Source organism: Carassius gibelio, chromosome A12 (assembly GCF_023724105.1).
Source record: "Carassius gibelio isolate Cgi1373 ecotype wild population from Czech Republic chromosome A12, carGib1.2-hapl.c, whole genome shotgun sequence".
NCBI classification, from domain to species: Eukaryota; Metazoa; Chordata; class Actinopteri; order Cypriniformes; family Cyprinidae; genus Carassius; species Carassius gibelio.
In genome coordinates, this window is record NC_068382.1 from 22,662,862 (window position 1) to 22,677,745 (window position 14,884).

The 14,884-nt window shown below is 33.5% G+C and overlaps 1 protein-coding gene across 11 annotated transcripts in view; it reads right to left on the reverse strand.

The window, feature by feature from the left end:
• Positions 1 to 84: 84 nt before the first annotated feature.
• The window catches only part of LOC128025485 (janus kinase and microtubule-interacting protein 3), a 29,654-nt gene continuing 14,854 nt past the window's right edge, over positions 85 to 14,884 (reverse strand). Inside the window, exons 5-24 of one of the 11 annotated variants that reach the window (XM_052611888.1) lie at positions 13,169 to 13,369; positions 9,746 to 9,859; positions 8,814 to 8,960; positions 7,990 to 8,121; positions 7,853 to 7,888; positions 7,429 to 7,500; positions 6,786 to 6,902; positions 6,565 to 6,693; positions 5,900 to 5,983; positions 5,068 to 5,130; positions 4,595 to 4,693; positions 4,379 to 4,477; positions 3,269 to 3,328; positions 3,086 to 3,151; positions 2,915 to 2,983; positions 1,915 to 1,992; positions 1,536 to 1,742; positions 1,357 to 1,422; positions 1,097 to 1,163; positions 85 to 621 (exon numbers count right to left, since the gene is read on the reverse strand). In XM_052611888.1, coding sequence (XP_052467848.1) covers positions 581 to 621; positions 1,097 to 1,163; positions 1,357 to 1,422; positions 1,536 to 1,742; positions 1,915 to 1,992; positions 2,915 to 2,983; positions 3,086 to 3,151; positions 3,269 to 3,328; positions 4,379 to 4,477; positions 4,595 to 4,693; positions 5,068 to 5,130; positions 5,900 to 5,983; positions 6,565 to 6,693; positions 6,786 to 6,902; positions 7,429 to 7,500; positions 7,853 to 7,888; positions 7,990 to 8,121; positions 8,814 to 8,960; positions 9,746 to 9,859; positions 13,169 to 13,369 — 1,947 coding nt within the window. In that variant the 3' untranslated portion in view covers positions 85 to 580. Of the gene's footprint in view, positions 622 to 1,096; positions 1,195 to 1,356; positions 1,423 to 1,535; positions 1,743 to 1,914; positions 1,993 to 2,914; positions 2,984 to 3,085; positions 3,152 to 3,268; positions 3,329 to 4,378; positions 4,478 to 4,594; positions 4,694 to 5,067; positions 5,131 to 5,899; positions 5,984 to 6,564; positions 6,694 to 6,785; positions 6,903 to 7,428; positions 7,501 to 7,852; positions 7,889 to 7,989; positions 8,122 to 8,813; positions 8,961 to 9,745; positions 9,866 to 13,168; positions 13,370 to 14,884 lie in introns of all 11 variants that reach the window. The other 10 variants (XM_052611892.1, XM_052611889.1, XM_052611891.1 and 7 more) reach the window with 10 other exon arrangements.

A 14,884-nucleotide genomic window follows, 5' to 3' on the forward strand; every position in this document is an offset into this window, starting at 1 on the left:
GAGTTTTTGTTCAGAGGCACTTCTGTACCTCAGAAAATCCACTGTGCCACTTTATTTTCAACGAACAGTAAAAGACGCAGAAACTTTCTCTTAGTTTCCCAGTCTTCCTCTGAGAAATTTATTTCAAACACTTTTCCTGTACATTAGAAAACCAGACTATTTTAATTCCAGGATTAAACCTTCAGTTCAATTTCTCTCAATGTACAGGAGCGGCCGAGCACCACCACGCAAACACCAGACGTACTGGACCACCAGGAACTGAAGCAGAGTGAGTGTAAACAGTGGGAGGAAGAATTTTAACGTAACACTTCTCATTCCATCAGGCTTCCAAAGGGAAGCAGCCTCCAGCACCACCTGCTTAGCAGGGAAAGGAGAGAGCGTTTCAATTTAAGAGTCCTTAAATTCCACACGCACAGAGGTCACACGAAGCAAAGTTTAAAAGGTCAGGAGGATAAAAACAGTTATAGTCCACAAGATGGAGAGCACCATATTCCACGTCCATGTTCCAGAGTTGATGTGAACAGTTTGAAGTCTCGTATCAGTGCAGAAGAGATGGCTGGGACCCCTGATGACACCTGTGTCACCCTCCTCTGGTACAGAAGAACACTTGAGGCCTGTGAGCTAAACAAAAAAAGCATTTACAAGTAGAACCTGGCGACATATGGATCTATCTGGAAGAAGTCTCTAATGTCAACCAAGGCTGCATTTATTTGATCAAAAATACAGTAGAAATATATATTTTTAATGTTTTCTATTTGAATATATTTGAAAAAGCATTGATGCAAAGCTGAATTTTCAGAAGCCATAACTCCAGTTTTCAGTGTCACATGATCCTTCAGAAAGTGCTGCTTTAGTTATATCATGTATTTTTTTTCGGGATTATTTTTGTATATGTATTTATCCACGATTTTTTAAAGAATATAAAGTTCAAAAGAACAGCATTTGTTTGAAATAAAAATCTTTTGTAACTTTATAAATGTCTTTACAGCCACTTTTGATAATTGTATGCATCATTGTTGAATGAATGTATTTATTTCTTAATTGATTAGAATACTTATTCTTATAATCTAGTGTGTATGAAGTTATCATGTACTACCGGAGTCCACTGAGCCGCATGGCACCGTTTCCTGCTTTCCAGAAGAGCTACGACCAAAGAATGAAGGCTAAAGAAAAAAACAAAAATAAAAATAAAAACTGAACATGGGAACAAAAACAAAAGACAAAAAACAACATAATGGAACAAAGAGGAGAGAATAAAATAAACATTACATTTGGACTGAGATAAAAAATATTATTACTGGAGATGATTGTCCTGACCTTGACAGAAAATTAGAGATGAGTGATCTATATGATTACCTTTTCTTCTAGTTCCTTGATCTGCCGTTTCTGTGTCTCTATCCATTCTTCAAGCTCTTTTATCCTCTGATGGGATGAGAAAAAGTCATCAATCAACCGTAACAAATGGACAATATTATACACACTTTGCGAGAAAAAAAGCATGATCTCATTCACTTATATTTTATAGATGTATGTACCGCTTGAGCATGTTGTAGCAGTTCCATCCGCTCTCTGAGTATCTGTGCATCTCTCTCTCGTAATTCACTCAAGACCTGCCTCTTCCACTGATCCACAGCCTCTCTCAGCGAATCACGGTCCTGCTCAGTCAGCAGCTCGGACACCTTCCCTCCCGTCTCCTCCAGCTGCAGAGCATCGAACAGCATCGCCTCCAGCTCAAGGATACGCTGAGAGAAACACAGGGGTGTGGGCCAGAGATGGCATGCATTCACCACCAGGGGGCACAAGAGGACAGAACTGCATCTCATAATAAAGCAAAACTCCTCTGCAGTGCTTTAGAGTAAACCATATGGATAATTGGCCATGTGTGATCTCTTAAACATGATGCACAGTCCTTACCTTATGCGCATGGTCCAAAGACTGCTTTCTGTAGTCTAATTCCTCGTCTAAATATCCTTTTTGTTTGCCAAACAGCTCCTTTGGAGGAAATTTACAAGTGGAAATAATTGTTTTGATGTAAAAACACATTAACAAATGTCATAATGCATATATTAGTGAGACTATTAGTATTATCGATATCATATAATTTAAATTATATAAACATGTTAAATTAAAAATACATTTGTTGTTTGGACCATTATTATTTTAAGTATATATATAGTCATGATATTATTGATACAAAATTCCAAATACTGCATTGGCAAAAACAAAACAAAGTAAAGCAAAACAAAACAAAACAGAAGACAGAAAACTAAACAAAAAGACGAGACAGAAGACAAGAGAAAACAAAAAACAAAACAGAAGACAAGACAAAACATAACAGAAGATAAGACAAAAACAAAAGAAAAAGAAAGACAAAAAAAAGCAACAAAAAAAAAAAGAATACAAAAAACAAAACAGAAGACAAGACACAAAACAAAAGACAAGACATGACAAGACTAGGGCTGCACGATAAATCGCATGCAATATTTAATGTGCATCTTAACAGTAAAACCGGTTCTGTAAATCAGTGGTAAATCTCTACATGTGCGTTATTTCACTGTCAAGATGTGCATTATATAATCGCATGCATTAGACAAGACAAATCAAAACAGAAGACAAGACAAAAAACAAAACAAAAAAACAATAAAACAAAAGAAAAATAAATAAATATTACACATTAAAGTATTTATATATGTAATGAGAATCTAATAAGAAACTTAAAAAAAAAATCAACAGTAAAATGTTTGGAATTTGGGTGAAAAGTTGTTTTAATTATAAACATTTCGCATTTATTATTTTCTTAATTATAAAATATTTTTTTCTAACTAATAACTTATTATTTTCTTTTATTTTGGGGAACAATAAGTAAGAAGAACTTATGGAAACGAAAGTGTGTAATGCATTTAAGTACATTTACCTTTTCACTTTCGATGTCCAGCATTTTCTGCTGTAAAGCTGATTTGGTGACTTCGATTTGCTCTAACCACTGGACACAGCAGATACGTCAAAAAACAAATAATACCATAATTTAAACAGAATGAAATTAACATGAAATAACTATCATTTTAAAAAGACGTATGGCTCATACCTTCTCTGCTAATGTTAATACTGTTCTGGCATGAATAACCACCACTTGCTCCTCATTGGTCAGATTCTGTGCATGTCGTCCAATGAAACATCAATGAAACATCAATGACAGAGATATGCATGTTTACCAAACACACCGAGGCATGCGTTTAAACACACACATTGACATATGAAATCAACATACACTTACGGCGTTATCCCCCAGAATATCGAGTTTCTTCATCAGCTCTGTGATCAAAATGTCCTGTGGTTTTAAGAAATACTTTAATTGAGATATTAAACTATGAATCCTCCTCCAGACATCAGAAGATTAGATCTATGCTGGATCACTGACAGTAAGTGTTTGGTCTGATATCAGTTTCATCTGAAAAACTACATTGAAAACCATGTAGAAGAAATGATTTCACAGCTGATGTGTGCAATACAATTCAACAATGACCTTAAAAGAATTCAAATCTAGTCCAATAACTGCAGTAGCTGGTGTTTCTGTGCCTCTGCTTTTCATTAATGTCTGGATTTTTATATAGTCGGCAACTTAAAATAAATTATGATATCTTTAAATATTATAAGTGTTGTCAAGCTATATGGGGTAAGTTGTCACAATGGAAATCTGCTATTTATTTATATAAAGATTCTTTAAAAATATATAATCAGTAAAACAATTATGAAAATATAAGGTAACAATAGCAAATACTTTTAATAGAATATATATATATATATATATATATATATATATATATATATATATATATATATATATATATATATATATATATAAACTACTTAATTGTGTTATGTAAGGTAATATAAAAATATTTATTTTAAAATATTCAATAAAGTAAAATTATTATGAAAACAAAAAGGTAACATTAAATTATTTAATAAAATATAAGATACTATGGTAAAGTAAAACGGCAAAACATCTGTATTTAAAATGTGTTACATGTAGGATAACAAAAAAATAAAAAAAACAAAAAATGTAAAAGATAAAACAATTTTGAAAACACAACAAGTTAACATTATATTAAATCATTATTTAATAAAATACAAAATACAAAATAAAACTGTTATATATATGAAAATTTAAGGTAAGATTTCAAAACATTATTTTTTATTAGCAAAGCTTTAAATTAATGAATGTATAAAAATTATTCTTTAAAATAATAAAAAGTATTGTATTTTAGCCCCAGTATAATTGTGGCAACTTGCCCCAAACGGATCATTCATTATATAAACCTTATAGTTACTTGTGACAACTAGCCCCGGTCTCTCTATAGACACATCAGTAACTCACAGTAACACCCTCTGCCTCACAGTACAACTGCAGGGGACTCGTGCCCTCAGCAAAATGGATGTTCTGAAAGTTTATGGCTGGAGATCTTCTCTCTCTCTCCTGAAGAAACAAAAGAGCATCATTATTATTCCCACAGACCAGTTCTGAAATAGCTGCAAGCACACAACAGATTTTAGAGCAAAAAAAAATAAATAAAAAATCTTCAGTCAGACTCACTTCAAGTTCAAGAATTCTGAACTCCAGGAGTTCGTTTTGGTCTTTTGCATCCTGAATTTCATTTTTCAGTCGTGTCTCCTCTGTCTCCATATTTTTAATCTGGGGGAAAAAAAAAAATACAAAGTGTCGGTAAAAAAAAAAAAAAAAAAATGAAAAAAATCTGCCATCTGACAGGAAACCTGTCTGTGAAAACAAATGAGCTGCATTCACTGCCTGAAATCGGCTTCATAAGGTTAATTAAAAACCTCCTACTGAAAGAGGGTCATTTTTGGGTCAATCCTGTAATTTGGTGCCATTGTAACTTGAATAAAGCAGCACATTTTGTCTTTACACCAAGTTTTCCAAAGTCATACAGGTCAGACTTTAACAACTTAAACTGTGTTATTAAAAGAAACATTTGACACAAAGAAAAGCATGCACTCTGATTGTGATGTTCGTCTTTCATCAGTCGAATGAACATGAACGTCACCCACCTTTTCTACAAGCTCTTGGTTGCGTTTATACAAAGCTTGTTTCTCCTCAATCCACTTCATATCCTGAAAAATGCATATAATATGAATGCAAACGATTTGAATAATTCGAAACTCATCTTTTCGTTTAAAATCATCTCCAACACTTTGCCAGACTCATTCTCCTTCAGTGCATCTCTGATCGCAGATGTCACTGTTAGACATACTCATCTAACATGTATCAAAAAGTTTTTTTATTTTTATTATAATTATTATTTTCCAAGAGCTTTGATGTAACAATTGTTTCCACATGCAACAGAATGAGAAAGTCACCAAGAAACTGTGCATATGTGAAAAAGTGTTTTAAACTGTCATCATCAGTCTTTAAAGGAACGGTTTATCCGAAAATCTCTTTTTGCTGAAAGACCATTGAAGATGTGTATGAGTTGGTTTTTTCATCTGAACACTTTGTTACATAATTTGCTCACAAATGGATCTTCTGCAGTGAATGGGTGCCGTCAGAATGTCCAAACAGCTGATAAAAACATCACAATAATCCACAAGTAGTCCACATCATAAACAAACTGAAAAAAATTCATCACTTGTAGATTGTTGTGATGTTTTTATCAGCTATTTGGATTCACATTCTGATGGCACCCATTCACATTGCTGTGCAAGTGATGTAATACTAAATTTATCCAAATCTGTTCCGATGAAGAAAAATAATCTACTTCTTGGATGACCTAGGGGTAAGTACATTTTCCAAAATTTGGGTAAACTATTTCTTAAAATGGAATTATACAAATGTGTTAAATGTCATTGTGCAGGTCTAACGGTACTAATGCTGGTGTTTTACCTGTCCCTGGTGACTTAGAACACACTCCAGATCTGCTATTCTGGTCTGGTACCGGACCAGTTCAGCATGGAGCTGCTCGCGAGTCTAAAACAGACAAACAATTGTAATTTTTTCACATCTGTAAAGAAAAAAAAAGTGAACCATTTGTAAACCAATTTTTTTTTTTTGCATATTTCTGAGTAAATTATTATTGTGATTGTGAAAACTGGGCGTTGCCAGACTGTTGCAAGCTAATTGGAGGAAAAGGGTTGAAAGAAAATATGAAATTTATGAACATTTCATTTTGATGAAACAATTAAAATTTTCAACTACTTTGTTCTTTAGAACAATGTGCATTAATTAATTATTCATAATAACATTGAAAACATTTATTTATTTATTTTTTCTAAAAGTTAAATTAGGACACTTTTGAGAAGAGAAAAATACAAAGGTTCTGTGAAGCTGGATTTTGTACCAAAGAGATATTACAGAAATGGAGACCAAGTGACTGACAAAGTTCCCTGTCATTTGTCGAGGTTAAAAAATATTTTAAATCTTTTGGTTATGCCACGGTGTAATATATCATTTGAGGAACTGCACAGTCATCTGCCAAGAGCGGAGATGTTGTTATTGTTAAGAGACTGAATATATAAATATTTCATGGCTGGGATGTTTAAATGATTTACCTTGAGCTCTTTCTCTGCGTCAAATGTTCCTCCCACCTGCTCCTGCAGGAGCGCGTAAGCTCGCTGAAGAGCCTGATACTCCATCGTCAGCTGACGGAAACGCAGCTCAGTCTCCTCCTTAAGCATTCCCTGAGCACAGGGAGATGACAAGTTTATGGTTATAGTTTACAGACTCACACAAACACAGCCAAACACACACACACACACACACACACACACACCTCTTCGAGGTCATCGTCTGGTGTGCAGGGCGTTCGGTCTGTGTGGTAGGAAATAGAGGAGCCGTCCGAGTCTATAGAGCCTTCCTCATCATAGCCAAAAAACGTCTCCACCACCGGCTTTGGAAAGAATGAGTGAGAGAGAAACCCAGAGAAGTTTAAATATACAGAAGAAGAAAAAAAAACAATAAAAAAAAATAATAATAATAAAGACCAAAATGAGCTTATATTCTTCATATTAAATATAATCAAAATATGTATTGTTTTAATATAAAAATAAATGCACTTTCAATGCACAATAAAATTCTATCAATCAGTTCATAAAATATAAACAAAAACCTAAAACTATAATAAAGTAAATATTTCATAGATAAAATTGTTATAAAATGAATGCATAATCCATGCTAAATTATTCAAAGCTAAATGATTATCAAAACATAAAAAATATAAGCAAAAAAAAATGCAATATATAAAGCAAATATTATATACATACTATGAATGCATAATTAAGAATAATGTAATGTAATGCAATTAGTATATGTAAAAAATGCAGTAACAAAACACTAATGTAATTATTCTATTTCCTGCTGAACGTGTGTTTGACAATGAGATGTGTGTGTGTAGTTCAGTCCTGGTGTCTGCGTACTCTACAGGTTCTGAAGGTCTTCTTCCTGCGCAGGCTGTCCTGTCTCCTGTATCTCAGCAACATGTCTCTCTCCTGAGAAACAAGATCAAAATAAGATTAAATTAAAGAACAAAACACATACATTTGCATTAGATTCTGATTCATACATGAACATCTCATTTCTATAAAGTACAAGGTGCTGCTTCCACTACACTTCCAGTTTTACAGAAAGAAAGAAATGCATGCAACTGTATTTACATTATGTCTGAACATCATATGTACTACATTGCTCAATCATTTCAGCTGCTTATATCATTCAACATTTGAGAAAACATTTCTAGTTTCCAGTTTCATCTGTTGTGTTAGGTAACGTACTACGCTTATATGCAAAATCAGATTTTAGGATTTCACAGTGTGGATATTTCCCAGAGGCAAAATGACTCACTATCACACTCTTCACGTATCCAGCGGTTTCCAGCGCCTGGAAATTAAAACAGCCCAATCAGAGAACAGCAAAGCACAAATTGTAGCTTCTAAAATATATATTTTTTTGTGCATCCATGTGAGGAGAAATTCTGATACCTTGGACAGTTCGTCGATTATGTTCTGTTGTTCCAGCACTTGTAGTCTGAGAAACTCAATCTCTCTTTCCTCTTGACTCTGATCCAGATCGTTCAGAGAACTGGGCCGGCGTATCGTCCCAGCCTTCTCTCGCTGCAAAATAAAAACCAATTCTTCACGTCAAGTGACCGGATGTGTGCCTTCAGGAAAAGCTGAGGTCAATTGAAATAAATGCGTTGTTTTTTTGTTGTTTTTTTACTGTATATTTAATCAAAGAATCCTGGACGTATTTTGGTTTCTGCTAAAATATTATATTACATTGATAATATTAAAAAACGTTTTTTTAAATTCATATTAGAATGATTTCTTGAAGACCATGTGACACTGAAGATTGGAGTAATGATGCTGGAAATTCAGCTTTCCATGACAGAAATAAATTATATTTTAAAAGATATTGAATTAGGAAACCATGGTTTTAAATTGTAATAATATTTCACAGTATTAATACTGTTTTACTGCACCTGCATTTTCGACTAAATGAATAATAATACTAGTAAATAATGACCCCGATGAACAATCAATTAACTTAATTCTTTATTTATTCCTTTTTTATAAACAGCCTCATTTTTTAAGAGCTTTATCTGGTCACCATTTGTTTTTTCACTTCATAATATTAATCTTTTCTTTTTTTATTAAGTAATTTTGCCTTCACTAGTTCATTGTAAATTTTCCTGTGGCATGACAATAAATTATTTAAAATAAAAACATTCTATAAAGTCTCTAAATTAAAATGGGCTCATGCTATTCAAATACAGATATATTGAGTCAGTTGTTTCATTCATTACCATTTCGATGTTCTCCTGTGTGATGAATTGCACTTTGTTCTCCATGCGTCTCAATGCATGAACCAGCTCCTCATTCTTGCGGCTGAGACGTCTGTTCTTGTCAATTAAAGGCTTATACTGGCTCTCAGCTTCACGGAGACGCTTTAACTGGGCACAAACACAAAGAAATGAAACAATAATAATAGTAATAATAATAATAAAATTGCAGTGGCAAAAGCATGCAGTAACCCTAAATATTATTTTGACCATTAAAAGTGCATGGATATGACTGACTTAGATAAAAGGCGGCTGTACCAGTATTGTTTTCAGAAAATACTTTTACTAATGAAACCAGTGAAGTTACACATTTTGAACAAAACATGTCAAAATGGTCAAAGAAAATGCTGCACTTTGAGGAGCCGTAAAGCAATACATTTCACCCAATCTACTGTATGCCAGGACACTTGACTGTCTAACTAGCTGGAGAAGGGGTTTAAGACATGAAATCTAAATAAATAGTGAAGCCAAATAGGATTTTTCAGTCTACTTGAACATCATGTCATTGTTGCGGACCGTTTTGAGTGGTGAACTGAATCTGAAGGTTTGAGCTGCTATGTTTAAATCACTCCGTCTCTGTATTGATCTTTAAGCCTGTTTGAGCTGAGAGGAGGAAACTCTGAAGTCATTCATTACTGCTCAGACACTTACCACCATTACAGAGAACATTCACACTATCACATAACACTTAGAAAGGCAAAAACACTCTTTAATAGTGTATGATATTACAGCAAACATGTCACAGAAGACACACACATATATTCAGAGATGCTACATTTGTGCACAAAGCAAGTACAGTTTTGGAAAAGAAAGGTCTATGTTTATGAATATGTTTTTTTTTTAACTTAATAATAATAATAATAATAATAAATCCCCTATCACTAGCACAGACTCACCAGTTCATTGCGTTCCTCTGACAGCAGTGCGTTGCGGTCTTCTAGTTTGCGAATGATTGCACTCAGTTCTGCAATTTTCAGTTGGAAACGTCGAGCATCCTTTTCATCCAACTGCTGCATCTGGAAAACAAACCAACTGCAGGTAACGGGAAAAAACACTCTTCATTCATTTTTTTAATGTTTATCTATTCATCCATCCATCCATCCATCCATCCATCAAAAAGGGAATATAAATCAAGACTTGACTTGATTTTGACTTGAAGGTGGTTAAAGAAGCCTTGCATTTTTACAGACAGACAGACAGACAGATAGATAAATGTATTTTATTTAAATTCCATTTGGTCCGGCTGTATTTAGGAAATATTCCATAATGTCAGGTAACCGTAGAAACAGTCGGAGGCGGGAATAGAGTCAGAGTGCTCTGGCGCTGCCAACATCTGACAAAGAGCTGAAAGGTCACTGATCAAATCCATCGTTTCTCCTGCAGAGAAAATAAAAGCAGCAGCCCAACCACAGCAGAAATGGACATCAAACCAACAGCAACACAAATACAGCCAGAGACACGGATGTTCTGCTGCTGGGAAACAAGCCTCGGATATAAAGATGCAAGAATACGCCACACATGTGAAGTGTGTGCATCCATGCATTTCCTATCAGCCCTGAGAAGGTGAAATGTGGGAAAGATCACACTCACACTCTCACCTTCAGCCGTCTGCTCTCTGCTGCATGATGACACATCTATTTTTATATGTGTAGATTTATATCAGTTTATATTTGACTAAACAATGGGAAACCCGAGAAGAGTTTAATCCTGTAGGAAAAGAGGCATCATTTTTTTGAAACATCAGTTTGGCGCCACATTAATGATTAACAGCTTTTTTAAAATGAACACTGCTTCTCTTAGTACAGTTGATATCAATCTACACCACACCGGTGAAACAATCTGTTATACAGCCCTCAAATTACATTATTTTTAAGAAATTAATTATTTTATTCAGCAAGCATGCATTAAATGAAATACAAGTGACGGTATAGTAATTTATGTTACAAAATATTTATTATTTGTATTACCAAATAATTTTTGAACTCTCTGCTCATTGAAGAGACCAAAAAGAATATTATGCTTCAAAAAAAAAAAAAAGAAGGAAAAAAATGAATCACGTGACACTGAAGATATCACATCACATGAATAAATTACATTTAAAATAACTGTTTCTTGTTGAATATATTTTAAAAATGTAATATTTTAAATAATTGTAGTAATAATTGTGGGTGAATTGGGTCAGGTATACAGTAATCAAGCCATATGAAGAATAAAGCATTAAAACAAGAATAAATATTTAGAACTAGACTACTAAACCAGACAAAAATACATAAACTGTATATTCTTATGCAATTTCTGTACCTCAACTAGTAACAGTGCTATCCAAAGAAACACAAATCATTGAATGCAATTTAAGTTGCTTTGGATAGAATCCTCTGTAAAATGCATAAATGGAAATTTAAAAAGAAGATGAATATTACGAGTTTCTATGTTAGACTCCAGAGAAAGAATTAAAATAGAATATAAGGGTAATTACACGGGCCCTTATTCAAGTCGCTGCAGGAGACTCTGCAAATAAAGTTGTATTAAATAGATTCGGACCAGGTGTGCAGTGAAATAAGTAAACCTGCAACCCTGACAAGCACAAAGCCAAATATGCCAAGCATTTGACATTTAGAAATACAGTAGCTCATGCTATTTATGGTTTATTTAGATGCAGAATATTAATTAAGACATGATGATGGCCAAATTATCGGTGTCTTTAGTTTGTTAGTATTGACTGAATCAGAATGATCATCAAAAACAACTAAAGTTAACTGAGTAAAAACTACAATTAGAACAAGAATAATGAAACTCTGTCACTAATGTCTATGGAGGGGATCATGCAGGCAATAAGAGGAGTAATTATGATCCTAATGCTTGTAATGCGTGATGCAGGAAAGAACAGAACATTAGAGTAGTGCTTTCAAGCGTGAGGATCCCGGGACAGATCTGTTTACACTCCAGCAGATGAAACAAGCAGCTGGACCGTAATATCTTCCTCAGACCCAGATCTATTACATTCCCCCAGAACCTCTGCACAAAATGTTATTTTTAATTCCAACCTATCGATTAAACCTCTTTTCTGGGGCCATATTGCAACTTTTGTATCATTTCCGCTCTCTTGAAATCAAACAAGGGAAGTCTGTTCTGCATAAAGTTAGTACCACATGCACCTTAATGACCTTTTTGATGATCATCGACCTGCATGTTCTTACACTGGATCTGAATAAAAATCTTTTTAGAGGTTCATTTCATTCAGTTCATTTAAAATGTTTTCATTAAAGAATATAAGCCATTAACCAAACCAATCAGCTCAAAATCACATTACAAACTCTGAATTAAAGCTACAGTTAAAGTTTGGCGGTAGAGATTTTTTGTTTGTTTTTGAAAAAGTCTCCTACGCTCACAAAGACTTCATTTATTTGATCAAAAATACAGTAAAATCAGTAATATTGTGAAATATAATTGCAATTTAAAAGAACTAATTTCTTCTTGAATAAATGTTAGAATGTAATTTATTCTTGTGATGCAAAGCTTTTTTTTCCACCATCATTAGTCCAATTCTTCAGTGTCACATGTTCCTTCAGAAATCATTCTAATATGCTAATCTCCATCACAAGATACATTTTGTATTATTCATTAATGTTGAAAACAGTTGTGCTGCTTAATAGTTGTGGAAACGGTGATACATTTTTGGAGGTTCTTTAATAAATATACATATTTAAAAGAACAGCATCTGAAACATTATAATTGTCTTTAATGTCACTTTTGATCAATTAAATGTGTTATCGATTAATACAAGTATTAATATCTTTATATATAAAAGTATTCAAAAAGACAAAGGTACAAGTGTGTATATAATGCAATTATTATGAATTAATGAACTACTCATTCAACAATCTCATGACACAGAAAAATAAAAAATATACAGTATAAAACCATTCAACTGAGTCGTTATTGAAAAGATCTTACATCTGAAGTTTCTTGCATAATATCCAAACATACAGCATCATATTATTATTTTTTTTCTGGTACAGCTTTTTCTAGGAAACTGACTTTTTAAAGATGAACATGAATTACTTGTGGCTTTTTAAAGTATCATACACCATCACCTAATAACTTTGGAGCTCATGGTCGGTTTGTTTCTTGAAAACATTTTATGTTCCTGCTCAAAATCAGTTTATCTATGAAGAATATGAATGGGATTTTCTGAAACCTGACTGCTGCATTTTAATATAGCAAATCTGGGTTGAGGAAAACGGATCTGAGCAGGTGAGCACAGTGCAAGCAGAAGTGCGACGAGCGGTGAGGTTTAGTAATGAAGGAGAGGTGCTTACAGGGTGAGCTGTGTTCTCTACTGCGTCTCCTGCAGCGGGTGAATAAGGGCCCTCTCGTCTGGGGCTGGAGTCTCGCAGCAGGGCCAGCTGAGTGTCTACAGCCTGTTTCTGCTGCTGTAGCTTCCACGTGTGGCCCGCCTGAGCGCTGAGCTCTCTCTCCAGCCCACAGACAGCACGCTCCTTTAGTTTAATCTCATCCATCTACAGGACAGAACACAGCACAGTCACACACATTAAACATGTCCTTACACAGGACACCGTCGTAGTAAGAATATAGAAAACATGACCGGCAGTCCATGCACCAGGTCCACTCAAGACAACACAGACACAGCCACAGCAGTTCAGGGTTATTTTAGTATCACTGTTTTGATTCATATTTTGAATTTATTTTTATATTTTACATTTCATTTTAGTTAGTTTAAGCATGATTATTGTTTTCGTAATTTTTATTAGTTTATGTAAATATTTTGTTTTAGTCAGTTTTTCTATCTATCTATCTATCTATCTATCTATCTATCTATCTATCTATCTATCTATCTATCTATCTATCTATCTATCTATCTATCTATCTATCTATCTATCTATCTCCCAAATCCATAAAATAAATGTTTATTAAAAAAAATTACTACATTAAGAATATTTTTTTGTTTTTATAGATTTAGTTTAAGGGTTAAAAGTTGAACTGAATCAAACAAATGCAGCAACAGAAAGCAGATTTTGAATAAAAGTAAAGAAAAAAAAACAGCTTCATTTTTAAAATTAGATTTACTATTTATTAGTGCTGTCAAACGATTAAATCACATCCAAAATAAAAGTTTGTGTTTACATAATATATGCATGTGTACTGCGTATATTTAGTATGTAAATATAAATATAAATACAAACACATACACTATATTTTGAAAATATTTGCATGTATATACACATTTTTATTCTTATATTTTATAATATAAGATATTATATATAAATCTTATATTATATATAAATATATTTAATATATCATTAATATTTTTAAATGAATACATGCATGTGTTTGTATTTATATATACACATAATAAATATACACAGTACCCACATAGGTAAACAAAAACTTTAATTTTGGATGTGATTAATCGCGATTAATCGTTTGACAGCACTACTATTCATTTAAAATTGCTCTTTGAACCTTTCAAAAGGTACAATTCTAAAGCTTATTGAGCCCTACATGATGCATTTTATTACCTAAAGTATACATATTGGTACTGCCCAAGTAATAGCTTCTGTGTCTATTTCTTTCTTAGACCGCATAAATTATATAAAGTATAGGAGTCAAAATGTAACATAAATCCTTGCTCACCTACACAGCCTACAGAGAATAAGACTGTGTTATGGGATGCGTTCTGACACTCACAGGATGTGCCATGTATAGAGACATAGGGATCGCATCATACTTGTGTTTCAGTAAGAGGAAGAACATATAAATCCATTTCATAAACTCCTCAAAGTTACATCACAAGCACCACTCAGAGAAATGAACTATGCTGCTTGCTTTCTCTGCCAAGCGATTCTCACTCTCAAACACACACATTCATTTAAAGCTTATACACCTACTGCGCTCCACTTATATTGAGGTTTGCAGTAATATTCAGTTCCCTGTGAGCAAACACTTTCACAATTCCTTTCACATTTGAACACGCAATTACCAAATCTTTAGTCTGACCTTTTACAAATCACATC